Genomic DNA, 25,256 nt, shown 5'->3' on the forward strand with positions numbered 1-25,256 from the left:
TAGATTAGACCGGACTGTTTTATCAACAAGGATGTTATGGACAATAATATTATATCGTCACGCTAATAAGTTAATAACCGAATTGCGTAAGTCATTTTTAGCAGTTTTGAGAAAAACGTAAAAAACTTCCTAATGATGTTGTTATGTCATTGAGAGTCAATAATTTGCCATGGTTCAATTTTTTGATCGTAACCGGATTAAAGTTAATTTGTATGACTCAGTTGAGTGACGTCATAATGGCGCACTGTGACTTAGGCAGAAATGTGTCTATGACTTGGGGACATACGCAATTTTGCAACTTTACTATTTGCACCAGTCCTGAAAACTAAACATTCCAAAAACGAATGTAATTTTCAGTATCTACAATGTCTAATCCCGAAAATAGCTAATCAGTTTTTAATTACATTAATTTTTATGTTTAAAAATATATATTTCAATAATATAACACGTTCTGCACACCCACCGAAATAAGACTAAAATCGCCAAAAATGACTTACGCAATTCGGTTATTAGCGTGACGATTATTATGTTTTTGTTTATGGATAATCAACATGATAAGCCAGTTAATGAGTCTATCCATGCTCGACCGCGCTCATTAGCTAGGCCAGGGCTACTCAATTGTCGGACCGCGGTCCGAATCCGGACCTTTCAAGTATTCAATTCGGACCGCGTCTGATTTTTATTTTATTTTGGCGGGTTGGCTCCATTTAACTTTGGATATATAAAAAGATGTGAAATATTTTGCGGTTTCTCAGTTTTTCACATCTCGCGTTACCTTAACTTTTCAACCAAAAAGATAGAGTCACTAAAATATAGTTAGGCGCAGTATGAAATACATCATGTTTAAAACATCAATGTAGAATGATATATACAAAATAAATTTGGAACTTTAAAAAAATCGAATCTAATCTCGTCCCATCTCCAGTCATCGGCCTTCTAAATCTCAAAATAATCTCGTTATCTCTATTTCATTGTATGCGATTTGTTTGAGAATGATAATTTGACCTGAGGTTGAATTTGTTACAGTTATGATTATTTTCACCTTTTGTTTTTGTGAGATAAGTCAATATATTCAAATTAACGGTATATATAAGCCCAGGTGAGTATTTTGTAAAATTTCTATAAATAAATAATAAAAAAGGGAGTGGTGTAACGATTTAATATCGTATGCTGGGACTGCCCACCTCAAGTACATCCCAAGATATGTTGACATGCGCTAAACTTCTTTTGCGTTGTTTTATAACGAGACAATTATCGACACGAATTGCCGCTAGTCAAACCCGAGGTATGAAGAAAGAATACGACAAGAGCCCAGTGCCATACGACTTCAATTATTTTCACACAAAGACGCCTATCAAGTTGTTTGAATTGACCGAACCGCCTTTTTTGTTTCGTTGGTACTATTTTAGTACAATATATATACTATATTTATCGCATTAACGTGTTTTTTGTTGTTGTATAAAATCAAATATTCATGATGCCATGAAAGAATCTTTTGAAAGTCAAGATCATCTGAATATCATCCATCAATAATGGGGATAAAAAGTGACAGTCCTTTAGGAAATGCTTTTATATAAGATGAAAAGAACACATGCGCGGCGCACACTTATATATATATATATATATATTTGTTATAATAAATGAAGAATTCATTAATAACCCCATACATATCGTCGAAATTATCATTTGAAAGGAAAATGAATATACCCCATGAATAACACGGTATTAGCGCTTAAGAAGCAGCGCATTATTCGTACGTCAGTAATTGGAACTTTGCCCGTGGTATGTGTTCCTGGCAGGAGGCACACAATCGTCCGTCCATCACAATAACAAGGCGGACACTCACGAATAGCTACATTGTCAGGGGCAGAGAAGAGCACGCGCACCAGTTAAAGATTAAAAGCGATTATGCGCGTATTATCTTCAAGTGCCACTTTGACAATTTTGGTTGTTAGCGAAAGGAGACATGCGCTTCTCCAGTTTAGGCTGCGCAAACACCTAGAGAAGTTAACTAGTCTCGTTAGCCTCGCTGACATTTTCAGCCAATACAAGTTCATTGAGGGTGTTAGGTTGAACAAAACGAATTATCTTTTTTGCGTAATTCGAAGTGTGTTGTAAATTTTATTGACCCGTCGAATATGAGCTGTAGGTAAAATGATCTTTCGCTGCGTAATTCATCGACATGTCATGTATGGTCGACTGAAAGAGATGAGTACACGGAACGAGTTTCATGAAACTGCAAGTAATTATTCTGATGACTTATAACATCAAAGGAATCCTTACATTTCAGAGTTAATTTGAGTTAGGTTTAATATGGCGGTCTTACAACATCTTGAAAATGTAATTACATGTTCATAAAAGTAACTAATGTTCCTACTCTTGTGTTGTTTAGTCCTGGATACATGCTTTACTTGTACGTCACAAAACATACATGTTGTTGGATACCAACAAACATAAAGACAAAATTAGCCCAAATCGAAGTGCGCCTCAAAAATCCTAAACGCTGTACAAGTAAAATACAAAAAAATAACGGGACCAGAAAGAAATTGTTCGTTTATGTTCTTTCGCAGGCGTGTTCTGGAATTTGCGGTGCATTTTTTATTAGACCTTACGATATACACCTTTTATAAAGCCCGGGCGGGGCGTAAAGTCGAATTCTTGACTTTCTTATGCTTGAAAAACTTTAAATTGGTAGGATGAAGCGTCAGTGCATTTTTATCGATGTAAACTCTTGTATGCTTTTCGCTCTGTTCGTTGCAATATGTTTTCATCAAAATATCGATCGCACAAAAAGTGCTGGTGTAATGCTACCTAACGATTGTGCTTGAAGTGGGCAACCGATGACAGCTAGCATCCCGCCAGTGGTTTTATACGAACCCTTCAAATTTTTAATTTCTAGCTGAGTGGTTTTGTTTATACGTTTATTCATGGTAATTGGAGTTTATTTATCCTGATATTTGTTGGTGTATAACATTTGTGTCCCGGAAAGATTAAAATTGTTTTCAATGACAAAAGAAGTGAGTTCGTGTCAGTCAATATTTTCGTATTAAATATATCTTTATTGTATTGAAGAGCACTAGACTTACAGTACACACTGGAAAATCGATGACTAACAATATCTTTTTAATCAAATCCTAACAATGATGGAACGGAAAGTGAAGGTTAGTATTGTTTTGACTTTTCTTTCTTCACAACGCCAACAAGTCTTCGATCAGAGGATTTTTTATATTCTACTATTTGAATTATATATTTTGTACTCGAAATAGGGCTGTTTTATTTCGGTAAAAATGAAAGCGATCCTGGCAAATATTTGATTTAATTATAATACTTTTTAAACAAACCGGTTAAAAATCAAATAATATAAATTGCAAACATAATATGTTGCTATAAGAAATTCTACTTTACTCTTAATATATATTGTGTTCTACTACTCGTCCATAGTATTTTTATACTTAATTTTTCTTCCACCGAGTGTACAAAATGCTGATATTATGACTGTACTGTAGTGAACATTGAACGACAGTACCTCGTCCAGTCGTCAGTCCAGATCGGTGTGGGGATAGCAAGTTTACCAGTTTAGTATTCCAGGTGAATGGGCTTGAATTCAACGTGACAACAACGTGATTCTAGCGTAGAATCATTTCGTTATAGGCTGATAGCAGTGTGCTCACATTTTTGTTAAGTTTCAATAAGTAGCAAGAACAAACAGTTGGGGTTTTCATATTTATCCCGCGAATGAAAAACATAGAGGACGGCTTCACCCTATTGCGAAACACGGACTCTCGTCCGGTTACCAGTCCATGTAGGCGTAGGCAGTAGTGGGATTCAGCCGGTTCACATCGGCTCTATAGAACCGTCTTACGGAATTTCATGAGATAAGCGAACCGGTTAGCTTTACATGACTTTTTGTAACAGAACCGCCTGAAAATATGACATTTGTATGATGGAACCGGCTGACAAAAAATTTGAATCCCACCACTGGGCGTAGGGTGTGTGAATAGGTTGCCATTAATTTGTTTTTACAATGATTTACAACTCTGAATTCTCGTCGCATTATTTTATCCACGTATTGAACTCAGAATGTAACTACCAACATAATACTTAAAATCTATTATTCCAATTCAACATTATTTCATGATACCATTGATTTTTGTTTGAGTGAGCGTGAAGCGTCGATACGCAACCACTCCCCATTTAAGTCGCCGTAACACCTACAGAAAAATGTGGCCAGCTACGATCTGTAAACTAGTGTTTACGACAGAGGTGAATATTATTTGTAGCTTATTATCTCTTGGCAATGGTAGGCTTTGTCGTTGTCTATGGGTTAACACCGAAAGCTATTCAATTCGTTTGGATACGTCGAAAAAACACTGAACAAAGTGTGGCATGCCACTTGGTCATGCTTTGAAATGAAAAAAAACATATTCACACCCGCCACTACCGGTAACAGTATATTTTTAGAAGAATGAAATTTCAGAAAATTTAGAAATTCTTCATTTTATTGGCTGAGTATTTGTTATTTGAACGAACGTACCGGTATCGATTTAAAGTTTACTTTTCCGCAGATTCCCGCATACACGATAAAAAATTCTCTTCAGAAAACATTTTTATCACGCCGCAGAATGAAATTTCAGAAAATTTAGAAATTCTTCATTTTATTGGCTGGGTATTTGTTATTTGAACGAACGTACCGGTATCGATTTAAAGTTTACCACTTTTCCGCAGATTCCCGCATACACGATAAAAAATTCTCTTCAGAAAACATTTTTATCACGCCGTTAGGCAATAAAATTGTACTAATAAAAAACCATCCGCAAAACAGGATGGGCATACTGAGACTATCAACTTACGAAAACACGAAAAACTGCCATTGTGTGAGTTCTTGCGTCATAATGAGGGATTTAGAATTGATTTGACGTCTTCGACTCGACTGTACATCAATATGTTTGCGGGGAATTCCAGCGAGGTAGAGACGCATAGCCATGAAATATCCACCTATTTAACGACTTCAATTAAATATCCCCTCAGACCTATAAATATTGTTTCCGGCAAAGATTGATTACTATAAGAAAACTTGGTAGATTTTTGCTGATTAACTTTGCCACTCGCTTTAATGCCACTTCGTTTAAAAAAGATTTCAGCCACATGTTTAACTTCATTTTTGTCACGTACTTTCAGCTTTTTCGATGGTGTTTACTGGGATTGATTTTCATGCGATCCGCGGGCGCATCATGTCCAAACAAGGAGGGGTGGATTAGAAATGAAGAACAATGCCTTGAACTATCTGATACTGAGAATGGTTTGCACAACTTTATTGCACAGCATTATAACATTATAGCCGAAAGCAGCCTTCGAAATATTTGGACGTTAGGCTTGTGGCTTATTTGTTGCGAACAATTTTTTTGCACAATAGCCATTCGATCAGTTTATTTGAAGCAAGGTTCTTGCAACTAAATCTAATTCAATATTATCTTGTGCTTTGGGATAAATATACCTATCAAGTCTCATTTGTTTAGCTAAAAAAAACGAGTCGAGTTTAAAGTCGTTTAGAGAAACTCCACGAAGCAACGTTGTTCTGTCACTGCGCTCGCTGTCTTCGTAAAAGCCTACCTGCCGTCAAATACATAGTCAAAGTACAAATGGTAGCCATTGTCACATCTTCGGTCGCTTTCGAGTAGATTTCAGACTATAATAAATTATTTCAGACTGGAAATCAGCCAACGGCGACTGCAAAAAGAAATCTGGACGACTGGTGACAATAGGTGACGACGAACAGCAGGAAATTCTTTTAGATCTTTTGAGATCTGCTACTAAATTATCGGGAGAGAATGATAAGTTTTGGATAGGAGCGCATATACCTGCCCTAGGTTCGTCCAATCCACTTTTAAGTTAAGAATTGTAAAATACAACAGATTTCTCATGGACTAGTGCGGTATATGAAGATAATAGCGTGGAGAGGGTTGATTTATGTAAAAATGAGCCAATTTACCCTAATTCTAAAATATCCTAATAATATCCCTTTCTTATAAAAAAGATGATGAATTTTAAATTTAGTGTTTCGATCGTATTTTAATCAATGTATTGATGGGTATGATTTTCGAAATCAATCGTGCTTTCAAATACTACCTGATTTTCTGGAATGGAAAAAAGCACAGGAAACTTGCCAAAAGTTAGGAGGAAAATTGGCTTCGATTGTAGATGAAGACACAAACAAATTTCTGGCAACTGCTATGACCAGCATGGTCACTAAGCATAATATTAAAAGGTACGTTGTTATCAGTCTTACTACCGTGTTTCAATTTTTTTTGAAAAATAACACCAAGGCTCATTTTTGGGGGTGCCTTTTATTTTCATTTATCGAAAACAAAATTACAAAGTATCCAAATATACAAAATATGAAAACTGATATCCATTTACTTATAAATAACACGTTTTTATTTAAAGTAACTGCTAAACATAGATTATTTATCATTTAAAACGAGTAGGAACGATTTCTTGCTAGGTCAAAACAATTTTCGCGCTATCGACTAGGTCTTATTTTCGGGGAAATACGGTGATTTCGTCAAAATGCGTCAGATCAAGCTGATTTTGTTCAAATGCTCCATACCAAGTACTGCATTACAAATTGTTTCGACTTTTTTCTCTTTCATATTCTAAAACCAATGAATCTACGATTGCGCCAAACTTGAAGATATACGTAATTTCATAAAAGCTGAATTAGTATTTTTTTATACATTAGCAGCGCAAGTTTGAGTTACTGGATTGATGGATACAGCGACGGGAAAACGTTGGAATTTTTCGATAGTCGCCAACAACTTCTAACATACACCAACTTTATGCCTTCCACAGTACAGAACGGATCATCTTGCTTAGAGGTAAGTCCGATGAATGACGTGAAAGAAAAATGCGGTCAGGAAATTATAAACAATTACATTAGATTTATTTTTCTACAGTATTCATTGTATGTTTGTTTATGCCAATATTCTGTTTGAAGGACAATTTATGTCGGAATCACGTTTCCCCTTTCCGTGGAAATGATTATGGATTTGGAATAAGTTTTAATTAAAGAAGTTTGATTTAACATTTGCAATGCATTTAATGAGAATTTCCGAGCACTAGAAAACTGTCACGCTATGTTCCGGCAGTAAACACTTGTTCCTGAAATATGAAACTTATTTTTACGACTAAACATACATTTATGCATTCAGGTTTTCCCAGAGAAACCTAAAGAGGATGAATTGGGACCAGAAGCAACGATAAACGCAACAGGTAATCACGCCTGGTATACTAGCATGCGGGGAACTTATGAACAAAGCCTTCGCCAAATAAATACACCCGCCAACGCTCAAGATAAAATTAGTAATTGTACAGTTAACGTTAGGAATGCAGATTGTGCTGGAAATTCTAGTTTGTTATTTTAAAACGTTGAGACGTTTTTTTTTTCTTCAAATTTCACATTCGTGACGGGGGCTTTGTACGAAAGATCACATTACTGTATGACAATAAGAATAAATTTTAAAACTACAAAAACCCATTGCTTCATTTTTAAGCTGCTGAGATGTACGCCGACATGGATAACTTGAGCACTCTGGGAATACCTGACGCAATCACACAAACTACGGTCGTCAGCTATTCTTCGTCGTCATATTCCACTTATGAAACGAATACGCAGGCGCCTCTTTACAACATCTTGGACTGCAATGAAAAACGACTTGCGGTCTGTGAATTTTCTCTTCTATCGTTTAGTGATGAAGGGAAGAAGGTACCGTTGCAAGCTAGTGATGATGATGGACAACCTAACAATGGTGAACTGGATAATGAAAATGTAAATAAAGCGGCAGATGTTCACCCGTCATATTTATTTTCATGCAAGCATCTTGCTCATCTTTCTTATTTTGCCAAGAAAATGAAAGTCGACCAAAAACTAGACAATATTAGACTTTTTTTCTCTGATCTACAAAACGGATATTACATCATTAAAACCAATAAAATAGCTACAACGAAAGAGGAGAATCGGGCATTAAGCAACAATGACACTACAATGGTGCAATATGAACTTGAATATTGCGATATTGATCAGTTAAGATCTTCAATAAAATCAAATGCGAAGGGAGAAGAGAGTCTACAATTATTCAGGTAAACACAAATCCTGTTTTTAAAGTTATTGTCAGCGCAAAGCCACCCACCAATTAAAAACTTTTATCACTCGACTGCACTGACGGCAATACATAAATTTACTAAAAAAAAATGAAGGAGACTTTTTTTCGCGATATTTGTTTAGCCGAGTCATTGAGACATCCGATTTCAACATTCTCAGATCAGTATTCAACTCTGGTCGCAAAGATACTTGAACGAGGCAATAAACTGAGTAAAAGACAAAAGTATGAATAGTCTCATTGCAAAAAATACCTGTTTAAGTGGGGTTACTATAGACCAGGGCTACTCAACCATCTTTACCGAAGATCCGCAAACAAAACTTCAAAATTATTGGGGTCCGGTCTTTCCAGAAATTAAATTGTGAAATCCCTAAACAGACACCCCCTCGACCGGCTAATGATTATTTGATAATTATGATTATTCGTTACAGTTTTTTTTCATATATGTATATATATAGTCAGGTGCAAATACGAGCAAATTATAAAATAACCCTAAAAACTTTGCACTATATGGTAACTTTCAACATTGAAGTGTATATTAGGAAGCTAGTCATTTAGCATTAGGCTTGCTGTTTCTGGCTAGAATAAATATTAAGTGGTTTACAAAGTAAGCATATAAAGTGGAATTTTTTAATTATAATCAAAATATAATGTCGAGAAATTCTATGTTTCAGCTGGCCTTCTATTCCAATTCCGGCAGTGACTGGACAGAATGCTAATTTTGCGAAGTATAACTCAATGGACAACTCGAACATCTACAAAGGAGCTTGTGTATATATGTCAGTAGGTAAAGCGATTCTCATAATATTTAATTATATTTTCTTACTAGAAATGTGATGAGAGAATACTAATAAAAATGCACTAACGAGTACAAAGGAATATATTGCGTGGTCATAGTACCTGAAAATTTAATCTGAAAATATGGCGAACATCAGTTTATTACAAAATTTGCGTTACGTTTTATGGAATTCAAATTAAAGGCTAGATAACGGAAATGTATAATTCAGGAACTAGAACACTATTTCATCAAACGGTACTCCCGGAGTATATGTACCAAGATGACGGACACAGGAACGTAGTATGTGTACCAGATTAGGGTTAGGCCATAATTTAATTCTAGTTTTTCCTATTTTAGTTCTATTACGAGATCGGGGACTAGCCAAGTGACTCCCGTAGTATATGTACCTGAAATTATGGTCTAACACATACTACGTTCCGGTGTCCGCCATCTTGGTTCACATACTTCTGTATCCACCAAACGCCTTGCTAGCTAGTTACGGTTTGTACGCCTCATGTTTAGTGAATGAAAAATGGCGAACATCGCAATGTTCTGTGAAATATAGATATGTATGTGAGTATTCACTGGAAGCAATCAAGAAGCACTATTGCGAAGACAATGGTGGCTGGTGTGAAACTGTAAAAGACAATTTGCAGGTTTGTCGATTTTTTTTTATAGAAGAAAAAACTGAGTAACTTGAAGCCGCTTGAAACCGAGTAACTTGAAGCAACTTCCATATCTTATTAAGATGAACTTAGCATATTCGATCTTTTTAAAGTCGATGGTTAATAGCTAAGGATTTAGATATTCTGTCTCAATTATGTGATTATGTAAGTGAATTATATAAAAATTCGATTCTGTATGAATACAGCGAATACAAATATATAGTCTAGTCTTTATTCATTGATGTACACTTTTTAGGATCTCAATGAAGAATCAAAAAACTTGCTCAATCAATTGAAAAAACAACCTAAAATGGCGCAGGGAGATTTTTACGCATCTGCGTTGACAAGTATACAAGAAATGGTTTCAGAGGCAAGAGACTCTGTAGATTTTTCAGCGAAGTTCGAGACGACTGAAAATAGTGTGCGGAACTTTACGAAAAACATCATTGAAGTCGCATCCATAGTGTCTATGAAAACAAGTCTGGTCACTGAATCACCTCCAATTCAGGTAAGACTTTATTAATTCTTGATTGGTATCGTAGTGTAATTATAAGTATTATTCGTGTATAATTATATATATATTTATATATATACTATTATTTTTATTTAGAGGAAGATGAGCAGATAAATGGTTTGCTAATATGGTGAACTTTATTGTTCACACGTGTATAGAAATGGCTAAAGAGTAAACGGTTCTAGAACCATGCATCAGATTCTAAATGATCGATGAAGGAACCCTTATTCCCCGTGGGATTGAACGTGCGAAAAGTCTATCCTCTATAGCAGGGGTCGGCAAACTAAGGCTCGCGGGCCCTATCGGCCCGCGGGCCAGATCCGGCCCGCGAAACAATATAATCCGGCCCACGACGCTTCACTGAATTATATTTACAAAACAACTGTATTGACGATTATATTCTTTATGTAACAGAATTTGTTTTGAGACACTAAATTATATTATAACCTAACAAGTATATAATTCACAATCACTCGTTTAATTAATCAGCCTATAAATTGATTATAATAGCTAGACAAATGGCAACAGAACGTAAAAAAGTTGATGCTAAGTGCAAATGGTTCAATGGCGCAGAAAATATTCAAATGATCAGTTTTCGCGCGCTGCTTGAAATTTGACTGAAATCTGTGTGAAAAAATGTGATTCATTCGCCATTCTCTCGGTTTTAAACTTTCTAAAAATATTTGCTGCACGCCAATGACTTGCAACCTTTAATTTTGGCTCGCGAACGACAAAGGTTTGCCGACCCCTGCTCTATAGGCAATATTCTAAGCTGTGAATTAAAAATCCTTGAACTCATTATAACTTTTGGCCTCGAACAGTTTTGCTCGTATATTTAAAGATATATATTCTGATTGGATAATGCTTTTGGGAAACTCCCTCCGCGTGTCATTAACTACGTACGCATCCAATTGTATAGGCTCCGTCGGTAGCGCTGGATTTGTTTCTCCTATTCACTGATGACGCAAATTCCTTTATGATGCAATAATGACTCATTTTTTTTATTCATTACTTGAAGATTCACTGATTATTCAATACTCGGTTACCAAGCGAATTTTTGTTTATTAATGAAAAAAATCGTCCCCCCGACCGGGAGCATTGGCTCTTCATTGTATCTTTTTGTGTTGTAATAAAAGGATTTTCCGAAATGGTGCCTTCACAACATTTATTATTCCATGTCTTTATCTAACTAAAGCATTGTCCATTTTTAATTTGAATACCTCGACTATCAAAAATTACCATCTGATGCCCGCTAAGACCCAATCCCGTCGTGTGACTATTTTAAATCTTATCTTGCAATAAAAGTTGATATGAGAGGTACGACGTTAGAGTAAAAAAATACTGTGTGCTTATCTTGTGAGAGATTCATAATATGTATCAATCACATAGCGCGCGACTGCCTTTCGTAGGTCACTTGTTTAAGCTGGGGATGGGAATAGTTACTAGTTGAAGGTTGCAGATAAGTGGATGTGAATGGTCGGGTCAACTCGTCTTTGTCTCACGGTTTCGTGAACCACTTGTGACAGTGGAGAGAGGAAAAAGAGACTATACCTTTCTTGATATAGCTTTGAGCTCCGAATACTCCCCTACTACGTATAAAACTCTATTTGCATTTGGCTTTTATTTTTTAACGGCACATTTTCTTGCGATACGTGTAACCAGTTATGTGTGGTTTTTGTACATTTTAAATAATTTATAATGTATGCATATATATGCATTACAACAATTACAAAATATTACTAATACTACACTACACTCAATCACAGAGTAAAATCCTTCCGCCAAAACATTTAAATTACCTCCTGTGGTGTTGGGAAAAGCTAGTGTATGGTGTTCCGCCCATCAGCACGATAATCTCGCCGTTTAGCATTCTGAATAACGTGAAATCCGTCGTCTCTGAACTGAACAATTATTTTCAAGAACAAACAACGAAAAGTGATAGATACGGTGAATAATCTGGGAGAATATGCAGCTGATGCACTTGGAGCACTAATGCGACAAGATGGAGATATTCAACAGAACATTACGCGACTTTCAGTGTCGTCAGAGGCTATAAGTATGAACCCTTACTACAAAGAGTATCTATTTTACTATTTACAAACTTGTTAATTATTTATGTACTTTCATATAGGCTACTCCCACAGTTCAACAATGTGTGTTTTTAGTGTTTTCAGTTGTGTGATTATGTTCTTAGTTCGGCCTCTCACATATAATGGCGCGTTTTTGTTTCTTCAGATGTGGGCTTTAAACAAACAGACAGACAGCATGTAATACACATTTGTCGAGTAAGGCTTTAAGCTCTAAAAGATAAGTTTGTGTACGGCTAGGATCAAGCAGGAATACTAATCTCGTAGAATTGTATTCCTTGTCAATATTAATGATTTATATGTTTGTATATTCAGAACTACAGATATTGGTAGTTAGGAACGAAACGAGCAAATTCAAAAATAGTCATCTGTTTGATTCTTACTTGCACTTCAACCCTACTAATGGTGAAGCTATTACAATGACAATGTCGGATTCTCTACATGAATTAAGTGGTAATCTAAGTGAAGTTTTCCCTTTTTTTTTACGTTTTTGTTACGTCATTATATTGTCTAGGCTTAGGTCTGCTAGATACTTTCTCCTGCCTCCGTTCCTTGATTAAACCAACTTAATCAAGTGCAGCTTTGCGGTACGTTCGTATTCATTACTAGTTATAACATCAGGATGTCCATCATACTCCGAACTACAACATTAAACTCTCGTGTAGGCTACTTTACAGACTGGTGCAAATGGTCACGGTGCACCAAAACTAAGCCATAAGTGAAAGTAGAAATATACGTAGGTGAAAATGATCATGGGTGCAAATCTGCATGAGTGCAATATGTGTGGGTACAAATGTCGACGGGTGATAACGTCCAAGGGTTGCAAGTGTCCGTGGGTGCAATCTGTATGTAGACGCCAAAAATTCTGGGTGCAATCTGTATGTAGACGCCAAAATTTCTGGGTGCAAAAGCCTATTTGTACCCATTATGGATGCAAAGATAATGAAATCCTATTTAATTTACCAACTACATATTGCGACTTGACCAAACTCTAATTTCTGTTATCGCCCGTAGGCCAAAATAAAATGTAAGACTTGGCGGGTAGCAAATATTTTTAGTCTACAAGTCGGTTAGGCAATGTCTCAGTAACTTTACATGAGTTTGCTGTGAAACTGCGACGGAAAACATAATGCGCGAGCGACTGTGGCTGGTTGTGTCGAGCAAGCATGTTACGTCAAATACGATTTGTTCTCTGAGCGTAGAGTAAGTTACAAGATCGTTTTGATATGGAGTGGAAATGCGAATCATGCATTTTCGTCCTAATTTTCTTCGCGTCGTGAGCCGGTTTAACTAGGTCTGATGACTGTAAGTTACCGACCCTAAATCTAATTAATACTGCAATTGTTACTATTTTCTTAGATATACACGGCGTTTCATTCTTCTATGTCCAATACAAAAATTTTGAGAGCACTCTTCTTGATGTATCTGAAAACGCCCTTACTCTGTCTGATAATGTGATTGATGGTATGTCAGAGACTGATTCAATAAATAACTTCAATTATGATACATCAGAAGATTCAAATGCATTGAACGACGACGGTAATCGCCAAAAATACTCTAAAGGAACTACATATTCGATGATAGCAAGCAATATTTTGACAGCAACATTGAGAATAAATGGAACCAATTATCCAACTGATGTAGAGCTTTCATTGCTGAAGGTAAGGCTGATTTAATATTTATACAAAAGATTATTTTATTTCACCAATTTTGACAAATTTTCCAGAAAATTCCGGAAACCGATCTTGAAATAATTCCGGATTCACAGATGTGTGCGTTTCTCTCAGGCGACGATGGTGAGTAAATTTCTTGATATATCAAACTCTATATATTTTATACAATACACATTTGGGTACTCCCGGAGTTTGTGAACCAAGGTGGCGAACACTGGAACGTAGTATGGGTACCAGGTTAGGGTTAGGCCATAATTTTATTTCAATTTTCCCTATTTTAGTTCTACTACGAGTTCGGGAACTAGCCAAGTGACTCCCGTAGTATTTGTACCTGAAATGATGTCCCAACCCAAGGCTGCCCTACCCGCGGCCCGCCGGAGTGTTTTTTGCGGCCCGCCCTCTAAAGTTTGTAAGCAGACTTTAAATTTTTACATACATTTTACTATACATAAGTATCTTTCGGGATTTTGGTGTAATTATTCCAGCCATCTATCTACGTTCAAATGCCGGTTTTTATTATTACGTATGTGTCATGTGTAGCACCCTGGTGGACATAATTGTCATTTTTTTATTTCTCGCAAAACTGTGCACTCTGTTCGACGAACTATAAAGATATTGTGCGATAATTGGGGACAAACGCTGAGCGCAAATATAGGAATCAACTTGGAGCCTAAGTTTGCAAATCAATTTCATTCTGATTGCTTTCTTTCGTGTCGGTTTTGATCGTCTTTATCGCCAACGTAAAATAAAAAGTCAACAATATCTTGGGTACTGGCCCCGGACTCGTTGTCTTTTTATGTCTGTACTTTTGTTCATGTTATGTTCGCGTTAAATAAGATTTTGGAAATGTCATCACTGCGTATTCGTCAATAATTCTGATGAAATTGACGTAATGGCATTGCTACTAATTAGTCACAAATCAGTATATATATATCGACTATTCGTTCAGAAATCTTCGTTATGTTACTTCATTAAATACTTGTATTGGTGTTTCAAATTTTACGGAACGGCCCACTAATACTTGATATTGCCGCGACATTGACGCACATTATGCTCATTTGAACAATAAAGCAGTATCATAGCCACTGAAAATGAATGAATAAAAACACTATAACGCAAATATAACACTCAAGTTTGACGTGATGTGTGTGTCTTTTGCGTGGTCGCCAAAAAACCGCAAGTGTGTTGTGTAATGATTGAATCTTTGATTCGGTCGCCCGAGAGTGGTATGTCCACGCCCCGTTTACCATATATTCGAATAGTAAACCGCTATTCTAGTATTCGAATAATTTGCCAGCCCTACTCAGTAACCGGAGAGAAATTATTAATTTGATTGATTTCATGTTAATAAACTCGCCTTTTATCTATTATGTTATTACCTACACCAAAATCAGGGCTCATCTAGTATTTATGTTTGGTACAAACGTTTGCGGCCCGCGACCGATTTCGTCACGTGAAAAGGGCCCGCGAGACGAAAAAGGTTGGGCAGGCCTGTCTTAACCTTTAACCTGGTACACATACTACGTTTCGGTGTCCGCCATCTTGGTTCACATACTTCGGGAGTACCCACATTAGTATTTTTTTGAATGTTTCCATAGGAACGAATTTGGGATGGTCCAGCAAAGGATGTCACCAGATGTTCAGATTATGGAATGATGGAAGATATCATTGCAAATGCAATCATACAACCGACTTTGCAGTTCTGATGCTTGTTTTTCAGCCAGAAGTTGATGTGAGCATGTTTTTTCATTTGTCATAGAATATGTTTTTTTTTGACTATAGCTGGGAATTTTTTAATCAAATACTAAATAGTCAAATCGAATAGTGAATTATTCGAATCGATTCAGAAAAAGATCTTGTTTTTCATTTATCTGCCAAAGATCGAAGTGAATCCGTCAATTTTTTGTATTGAAGGCACATTTTTAAAAAACAATTCTAAGGTAAAAGTTCTTTCTTCCTAGTGAGTTATTCAAAAACATGTTTTTATATATTGTGCTTGACAACTCAGCGAACTGACTGAGTGGTGCTTTCTATGTTTGCAGTGATTTGTGGCTGGAGTAACCATTGCAATAAAAAATCACATACAATTACATATCTTCCACGTATTCGACATTCGCTTTGAAAAAAATATTCGATTCGATTCTAAAACCAACAGGTATTCGAAAATGATCTGCCTTAGTTGTGACTATAGATCAATTTAGTAACGGAATCAACTTGATATGTTTCTTTCGAAGAGTTTTAAATTTATTCCAACCTGGCGAGTATATTAAGCGATATTTATGTATTTATTGTTTTCGAGTCGATAGTTGCTAGGGCAGGGGTCACTATGTCAAAAATGTTGATTCACAAAGATGGCTTGAACCAAACACTGTTCTCGTAACATAGGATTGTTGTTTGAATTAAAAGGCGAGCTTTTTCTGCCCGCACTGCGCTGACCAATGGGTAGTGACAAGATGTGAAATGTTTCTTCGCTTTGTCGTCGCTATAAACTCCCCGCAAATGAGACATACGCATGTTTTTACGGTGGCAAAAGGAAATCAACCTCCCATTCATTATGAGACTGGTAGGTTTTCTTTCGTTTTTCAGCCACTTTCCCTGAAATAAATAATTGGCATTGCTGCTCCACAAATCAGTTAACTGATGTAGCTTACTCATAAGCGCCGTTATTAAGCGTATTTTAGAACAGACCTTCTGGCGACTCATGTGGTCTTCACGGGCGACTTGGTGCCCGAGGACAACGGGTTGGTGACCCCTGTGCTAGGGTATACGGATGTTTCGACTCACGGACGTTCCGGACCAGACGTTTCTGCCCAAGTTGACCAAAGTTAACTTAATATAGTTCCCTCACGCATTCTTCGTCTTTGTTTATTTATGTTACACAGTTCTCTCGTTACGCTTGAGTGATGCGTCATGTTATTTTCTCTCTCAACGCGATATTGTGACGCGTGTAGTCTTCAGCCATGGGATGCAGGGATGTAGGTTATCGGACTGATTATTGTTTGAATGTCCTGTGCCTTTGACAGAACTCAATTGCTTCTTCAAGCAACCTCATAAAATAACATCTTGAGACAAATTCATTCATGTTACCAAATTTTAATTTCTATTTATCATCGTTATACATACCACGTGTGGCAACATTTTTAATTTATCATCGACTGAAGTACCGACTGTACTCGACTAGGCATATGTCGACCAGGCGTATGTCGGGCGATAGGAACGGATTTATCAGCGACTCCAATATATATGTATTTTATTGGGAGCACAAAATAAATTTAACAAAACGCTTTGTTTTGCTTTATAACTTCGTATTTCCGGAAAACAGGTGTCGTGAAAAGTAAAAATTTTATCTAAATTAATCGCAAATAATGTTTTATCATCTAACGTCGGGTATTCAGCATTTTCCGAGAGAATTCGAAAAGTCATTTAATTTAAAATAGAGAATGTTTCATTATTCCAAAAATGAAGATTGTTGCAATCTGAATATCGCCTATATGATGGCAGTCGGCACCAATAATGAAACGGTGCCATAACGCCGTCTTCGCGTTCTGAATATTCAAGCTGGGATTACAGTGTTTGATGTCTGCCGCAAACGCGGGCTCTTTGCCAGAAAACACAAGTATAATCACGCAAGACAGATTTCGTCGCTAGAGAATAACGCTCGTCCCTAAATTATAAATCCGAAATACAAAAATTGACGCACGGCGCCGAAGAGACGGAAACCGAGTTCTAGGGTATGCTATATCGTCAATCCCTACCTAAGAGTAATTGAATTCTTACTTTTGTGCTATGATCCTGGTATAGACCTTTAATTACTATCCAATAAATGCAATCACAAAACAGCAGAATTACCTTGCCCCTAATCCACTTTGATAACTTATGGTACCGACGCAGAGATGACTGACAGATGCCACGACTCCCTACTTTATCCTAATGCCCCAGTATATCTTTTTATTTATTTCAACCAACAAAACTATTCCAAATACGCAAATAAAATCAAAAGGAAATCCCCCTCTGTAAGTTTCAAAATATAGCAAACTGAAGACGTAGTAACACATCACTCATGCGTAGCAAACCGGTCGTGGGCGAACTATATTCAGAATTGCATAAAAAATTTTATTGCATTGTTGTAAATTAAAATTACTTTTATTTTTACAGATTCTGCAAGGACATCGAACGATTCTATCGATTCTTGCCCTCATTGGTCACATTCTAACAATCATATGTCTTTTAGTCTCCGTCCTGTTATTCATCTACTTGAAAAGGTATTTTTGATGAATTAGTGGCATAATTGGACACAAAATAGACACATGGATCGTTTGTTATTATTATGTTGATGTTCTTGTTAGAATTTTTCTTTTCATCATTAAAAAAAATCTCTTTTCTACTTTATTACTAGACCAATTGATTTCAAATTTTCAGTGGTTAAAGATTGTACTCTTTTCTAGAAGACTATTATTTTTATTCATTTCAAAAATTCGTTTTTTTGTGTACGACGACGTCATCAAATTTAAGCCCCATGTAGCGGTTACGTTTACGTCATTTGTGAAGCTTATGTATCTGTGCCGTAGTCTACTGTGACAGATTGCATACTATTTTGTGTACGTACATTTGAGCATCGCCCTTTTTTATTTAATTTATTACGACAAATACTTTAAATTTACCTAGGGAAATAAAGTCTGATCGCCGAGTGATTCACGTTAATTTATTTTTGGCGTTGCTACTGGCGCATATAATCCTTGTTATTTCGTCTTGGACAAATAACATAAAGAGCATGAACGTTATTGATGATGACGATGAAAGGACAACAAATACGCAATGCATTGTGCTCACTTTCTTCAGTCATTTTTTACTATTGAGCGCCATCTTCTGGATGCTTGTAGAAGGAATCGTAATTTACAGGTTTGTATAGCATTTCTTTTTCTTACTTGGTGTGCAGTTGGTGTCAGAGTTTGGCATCCTCAAATAACATTGAAGTCTGGTCCGGAGGGGTATTTTTGAACTTCAGGGGGCAGAGTCACAAGTTTGAATTACTCGGGTCGGGGTCACACTTTTAACAGTGAAAATCGTAGTTAAAATTTTCAAAAGAATCTCTAAAAGCAACAAGTTGATAAAGCATTCTCAACAAAAAATTAATGAGGTCTTGGGTACGCCAGAGGTATTATTACCAAATTGTTTTTTTTTCTGAGGTACCAGCCGGAAATGAGGTAAAAATATTTGATAGCCCAGAGTTGGGAGTCGTAGATTGAAGTGATTTTCAAATGATTTGGAGTAAAAGTCAAGTGTAAATTTTATTCGACCTACTAGAATCGGTCTCCTTATTTCAATAAGTTGATATAGATTTACCTACTGAATGTTTACTTTTCAGAAAAATTGTTGTGGTTCTTTCTCGACAAAGAAATTCATTTAGCAACTTGTATTATGTAATCGGATGGGGAGTTCCGGTAGCAGTTGCGACGATTTGTATTTGTGTTGGACTACTGACAGAGAAGAAATATAATTCTTCAGGGTACGATATTTATTGTTGGTACGAAGTCACCGACTTTTAAGTCGAGCTAGCTTGAAAATTAGAGACTTTGAGTCAGTATTGAGTATCACGAACATGGACTGGTAACCGGACGAAAAGACATGGTTCGTCATATGATTATGCCGTCTTATTCGGCTTTTCTTTCCCCGGGGATAAATATGTAAATCCTATCCTAGCCTAGTAAAATGCTTTGAAGTCAATTTATCGACATTAACTCTGGTCAAGTTACGTCTATTTCTATTTTTTATAAAATCGAAACCACTTAAAGTGTACCCGATTTACCATTAGGCAAGGTTGGGTGCTGCCTAGGAGCCTCAGGTATTTAAGGCCTCGACATTCATTTTTAAACTACGTTTTCAAATTCAATGCTTGTTCCAGAATATAATAGGTTTAAAAATTTATAAAACTTATAGTTGTTTGATCTTTTTTTAATTAATTTCAGGTTAAAATTTCTTGTTCGAAATATTTTCTAAATTTACCAATTAATTTACCAACTTTATTCTGGCTATACTTTTTATAGGCAACAACGAATCTAAAAATCTGTGTTTTTTTTTAATATTTTAAACTTTTTTTTTATCGTAAACCCGTTTATTTAAAAATGGAATATTAATTTTATTGTTCAGTAATGTAATATTATCAGCAGCTGGGTAATGCTCCCCACCTCTTGTGACTAGAAATGGGTCTTATGACGAAACGTTTTCTGGTGCCACAACGTTTTATAACAGCATTGTCTTGCAAATTTATTCATGATGTCATAATATAGGTTATGATCAATGAATTATGGTATTATGATATCATAATTTAATCCGAAAAAGTATTGTGACGTCACTGATAGGGCCTCATGAATGTCATAGCCGAGGGGCTTCTCGTCTTCTAAATCCGGCCCTGCTCATACCAATAGCTGACTTGGCGTTTACTATGGACTTGTTATTATTTCAGATGTTGGTTGTCTGTTACAAGCGGCATGATTTGGGCGTTTGCTGCTCCTGCAATTTTAGTGTTGGTGGTAAGATATGTTCATAATAAAAAAAAATGAAAAAGAAATTTGTTTGAAGCGTAGCGCTTCCATAAAAATTGTAATTTACATTCAGGCGAACGCCATCATAATGATCTTGGTGCTAAAAGTTGCCATGAGAACACAACGACGAAAAGTGGCACGTTTGCCTGACGTTGAAGAGTCTGCAAGATCGAAGATGACAAGAGCAGCTTATATTAAAACCGCCACAAGGGGCATTGTGGTATTGACTCCTCTTTTAGGCTTCACGTGGATGTGTGGACTTATTATGTTTCATGTCACGATGGCTTATATTTTTGTACTTCTTAATGCATTCCAGGTAATTATATACTTCAAATATGAGTTACAATATTCCACACGCTATTCTGTATAATACGGATTATATTTTGATTTATTACGCATTATCACTCTGGCAAGACTAGGGAAATCAGGCATTTAGTTTTTTGAGTTTGTGGATTTTGGAAGAAAAATCATAATGCATGAGCATAATACTACCGTGTTTTCCCGAAAATAAGACACATCCGAAATTTGAATATTTTCAACATAAGCCCCAATATTAAAATAAGGCCTAATCGAAATCGCTGATTCGTATTTTATTTTCGACAAGAAATCTCTCCTACGCGTTTAAATTGATTGGTCATTTTTATTAATCCATAATGAGCATTATAATTAGCATTTTCTTATTTAATAAATACGTGTTATTTAAAAGGAAATGGATATAGGTTTTCATATTTTGTATATTTGAAAATCTCGTAATTCTCTACTTTGTACTTTTTATAAATTAAAATAAAAGACATCCCCCCAAAATAAATAATAATTTATATGTTATATTTCAGAAATAAGCATGGTAATATATCTTATTAATATTATTAATTACATTCTGTAGGAATCGGTGAACATGACTTCACCACTTTGCTAGTACACACGCTAACCATTTAATTTTGCAAAGTGTTTGATCGATTTATTTATTACTTTCCAAAACAGGGTGTATTCATATTTGGATGCTACTGTGTATGCAACCAAGAGGTCCGTACGGCACTGGCCACAAAATGGAAGCATTACAAAGCACGGCAATTTTCTGTGAGTTTAGCAAAACAAATGCTTTAACAAAAGAGTTTAATACAAACCAATTTTAAATTTCTCCAGTAATACTCGTGATATCTTTTGTATTATACTAAAACTACGGTAAATGTAAAAAGAATCAATTATACCATTCCATTGATACTATTATATATATAATATTCTGAATATTGTATATCATTTTGGTATCTACAGAACAACGCAAAATATTGGATTTAAAAGTCATAATTTTATTTTGTCACCTTTTTTGTTACCGGAGTTGTACTTCCTCGGCCAAGCAGTTTACAATAAGGCATAACAATCTATTAACACAAAATTAGAAAGCGGAGCAGTAATTAGAAACACGCTGCTTCAATCACATATATATATATATACTTATCGACAAAATGGGTTTGCTATTTCATTGAACGCTAAATTACATATTTCAATTTGAGTGCATTCATTAAGTTATACCCAGAATATCCTATGTCCGCTAGTGTTAACACAGTTTATCATGATTTGAGATTCTGAATTGTACATACTAAACAGGCGATGACGGATGATAGACCTCTAAATGAGCAAAGAAGCGGAAGCAAAGCTAAATTCATCACAAATCGATTGTTTATGCGTCTCTCGTTCTCAGTAACATCCAGCAGACAAGTTAATATTCATTCTCTCTCACCTGAAAACAGTTCCAGTGTCGTTGACAAATCCGCAAACGACGAACAGGTGCAATAAAACTGTATTTAATTCATAAAAACATATTTATTAAGAATTAGAGATGGTGTCCTACGTTTAAATGTTTTTAAATAATTGGACAGCTTTTAGCCAACCACCGATTACTACCTCCGATCAAGAATGAAACTAGTTAATTAGCTCTATTTGGCAAATTACATGAACATGTATAACAGAGGAAACCCTAACCAGCTAGTGGTTTCATTAATCACATTATTTCTACGTCAGTTCTCTCATCTCATTCGGGAACGTCAGAAGTTTATTGGGGAGTTTGTTCCCAACGTTTACAACAATGGTCTTTATAGAATTTGTCATGTTTCGCGCTCTACTCAAAAATAGCAAGCTAGCAATAAGCTACAAATAACAGATAGTAAAGCGAAAGTATGTTTTATTCAAAAAACACGTTGGAAATACGTGGATGGAACGTAAATAGAGAAAAGTTTTGAAAAGTAAATATCCAAAATGAGGCGGGCAAGACCAAATCCAACAAAAATTTTAATTTTAACTAGCTTCACGCCCATCGAAAATTTGTCTACGTTCCCTTGTGGGGCGCCTCACCGTTTGAGAGACACTGGTTTAGAACATTGATCCGATGACATTAATGCCTGTTTATCTATTTTGAATATTTAACTTGTGCTTGAAGAACTCGTATATATATATAAATGCCTTTTCACAGAAACTCGCTAATCTGGACGAACTATCGCCTATGTCGTCACCAGACCGTAGCAGGTACAATATTGGAAATCGAAAGTGTAGCGTTTCGACCCATTCAACTTCACTCTCTCATCAAAGTCTTTCTCTGACATCTCTTCGTAGCGATGGGACATCTTCTCGGCGTTCTCGTGCTCATTTACGGAAAATGACTAGTCGAGTCAGGCCTTTATCTTCTGCGGAGAATAACAAAATATCGTTATCATCAGGATTAGATTTACGACGACCAATGTCAGCTGACGCTGTTCTATCACGTGATGCTTTCGGGTTAAACTATCCAACAATGGAAATTCACGACACAGAGAAAGTTGATGTTCAGCTCAGCATTCCTGTTTATGAAATTGTTGAAGCTGAATTTCCAGAGCAAAAAATCTCTCCCGAAAACTCGCAGAAACTGATTGCAATAAAAACGATACAAGAAACTCATATTGACAAATTTGCATCAGATAAGAGTAAAAGGAATTTGAATCCTATAATAGCGTCAGATGATAATAATAGCAACATCGATATTTTTAATGCTGGAGCAACTCCGACACCGGTTTATAAACGTACTATGAGTACAGGACAAACCAACTCATCTAATAAAGGTAATTATGCAAAAATGTATCAATATGAAAAAACAGAATTTTTTTTCAAACCGATACGATTACACAGTTTATATTGAATGCGATGTAGCGTCAACAATGTCATTTGTTTGGGCCGTACACAACGTACATACTATATATTTTTATATGAGGTACGTGTCGGAGAAATTGTTCACGGCAGTTTACAACGGGTTTTTCGAAATTTACAAAATAAATGGTGAGGCAAAGAAAGTAGTCTTTGAATCCAGACGGAAGATCCTTTGGTCACGTCAAAAAATTGCAAATTCTTGTGAACAATATTTAAAATTAATTATTGCATCGTGCGATCTTTTTCACGATTACGTAAATAGATAATTTCGTGATTGTTATGGAATTCTTTCAAATTTTTCAACAGATCCTTTGCCAAATATGGAACGATACAACCTCCACAGTCGCGAATATTACAAAGTATTTTCGGACGACATTCCTGTTCCTCTGTATTCTCATGCCTGGACAAGAAAAATGAAACCAACTAAACGGCGTAGAGTAGAGAACAAGAATCAAAGGAAACATACGCCACCCAGGTGAAATTTTTTCTAATAGGGTTCGATTTTTAGTTACTGGTGTCCATCATTATATGTGAAATGTATTGCTTTAATTCTTGTTTTTAGGATAATAGTTCTATTTTTTTATATTTCTTGTCTCCCGAAAAAGTTACCGAAATCCTATTGAATGCAGGGAGCTCAGGTGGCCATATTCTCATTTTACTTTATGCTTGCTAACCCCTCAGTCTCAGAGCTCACCTCTAAAATCTATCTCAGCGTCTTTGTACTCCTGGTTAAAAGCCACGTTTCTAGAGTTTGTTTAGTATTTTCAATTTCTTCTCAGGACTTCTGAACCTTGTGGAAAAAGATCGATGTCTGCAACATCAAGCACTAGCGGTAAGACAAAACGCAAAGGACGTAAGTCTCATTCTGCACGATCGGATTCCGTCAGTCTTCCCGCTGCAATTTCTCGTCCCGTTGAGCGAAATTCTTCAGAATATAGTCGACCAAACAGTGGGGATAGCAAAGACAGTGGTATACACGATGATGTAGAAACAATTCAATACTAACGTGTAACGTTACTGAAGTTTAGAAAAACGTTGTGTTGAATGCTCACTGATTCCAAGTTACCGATGCTAGTCTAAGTAACGAACAATGGAACCTGCTGAGTACCAAGAGAAACATAAAAGAGTGAGACTCGGAACACTACTTGGATATACTCTGCACTTCACTTGTGAGCACGATATTTAATAGTGGGATATACATAGGCATTGTATTTTGCTCAGAAAACGAATCATATACATCCGTCCGTTACCTCAATATTTATGTTAGATTTACCAATGCTTAGTTGTTTGATTATTTAAAATAAATCAAATGTGTGGACTGTCGCCTGATTTTCACGGCTAAGTTTGAGGTTTTAATCTCACCATAACTGCTTTCGAGGTCATTCTACCATATTTTGTTGAATTCAATGGCGTACTTGACATAGCAACTTTCATCATGCACATTCTATTCATTATATGCGTCATTACTGGCCAGGAGTGTGTAACTAACTTGCGTCTGACAGAGTAGACTATGATTTTTAATCCACTTATCTGGCAATACGGAATCAGACTATCAGATTCCAACGGTTTCATGCCGGTAACGCCTCTCTGTGGAATATAATAGGAGAAATTATAATGAATAATGACCGAATTGGAAGGATGACCGAACATGTTTAAAGACTTCGGAC

The 25,256-nt window shown here is 36.0% G+C and overlaps 1 protein-coding gene across 4 annotated transcripts; it reads left to right on the forward strand.

Annotated features, from left to right (window-relative positions):
• Nucleotides 1–2,015: 2,015 nt before the first annotated feature.
• LOC120344893 (uncharacterized) lies at nucleotides 2,016–25,022 on the forward strand. 4 transcript variants are annotated; one of them, XM_078113129.1, is made up of 25 exons: nucleotides 2,016–3,161; nucleotides 5,179–5,299; nucleotides 5,706–5,867; nucleotides 6,055–6,265; nucleotides 6,740–6,875; nucleotides 7,209–7,269; nucleotides 7,551–8,136; nucleotides 8,831–8,943; nucleotides 9,457–9,590; nucleotides 9,856–10,107; nucleotides 12,034–12,169; nucleotides 12,516–12,653; nucleotides 13,560–13,861; nucleotides 13,927–13,996; nucleotides 15,472–15,605; nucleotides 18,029–18,135; nucleotides 18,539–18,772; nucleotides 19,239–19,379; nucleotides 20,337–20,403; nucleotides 20,489–20,731; nucleotides 21,397–21,492; nucleotides 22,021–22,200; nucleotides 22,883–23,504; nucleotides 23,896–24,064; nucleotides 24,369–25,021. In XM_078113129.1, the coding sequence occupies exons 1-25, from the start codon at nucleotides 3,141–3,143 to the stop codon at nucleotides 24,592–24,594; spliced, it is 4,662 nt and encodes a 1,553-aa protein (XP_077969255.1). In that variant the 5' UTR covers nucleotides 2,016–3,140; the 3' UTR covers nucleotides 24,595–25,021. The 4 variants fall into 4 exon arrangements, with proteins under 4 accessions (XP_077969255.1, XP_077969257.1, XP_077969256.1 ...); XM_078113131.1 differs by lacking the exon at nucleotides 2,016–3,161 and adding an exon at nucleotides 3,191–3,588; XM_078113130.1 differs by lacking the exon at nucleotides 2,016–3,161 and adding an exon at nucleotides 4,659–4,966 and having other exon boundaries at nucleotides 6,743–6,875; nucleotides 24,369–25,022.
• Nucleotides 25,023–25,256: the final 234 nt, after the last annotated feature.

The sequence above is a fragment of the Styela clava genome, chromosome 5 (assembly GCF_964204865.1).
Source record: "Styela clava chromosome 5, kaStyClav1.hap1.2, whole genome shotgun sequence".
Taxonomy (NCBI): domain Eukaryota; kingdom Metazoa; phylum Chordata; class Ascidiacea; order Stolidobranchia; family Styelidae; genus Styela; species Styela clava.

Excerpts from the sequence above, each read along its gene's own strand:
- LOC120344893 (XM_078113128.1), top strand. The coding sequence starts at position 4,943 with ATGTTTGCGGGGAATTCCAGCGAG. Across the intron at positions 19,380-20,336 it reads AAGAAATATAATTCTTCAGG|ATGTTGGTTGTCTGTTACAA; the intron begins GTACGATATTTA and ends TTATTATTTCAG. Across the intron at positions 21,493-22,020 it reads ACAAAGCACGGCAATTTTCT|GCGATGACGGATGATAGACC; the intron begins GTGAGTTTAGCA and ends CATACTAAACAG.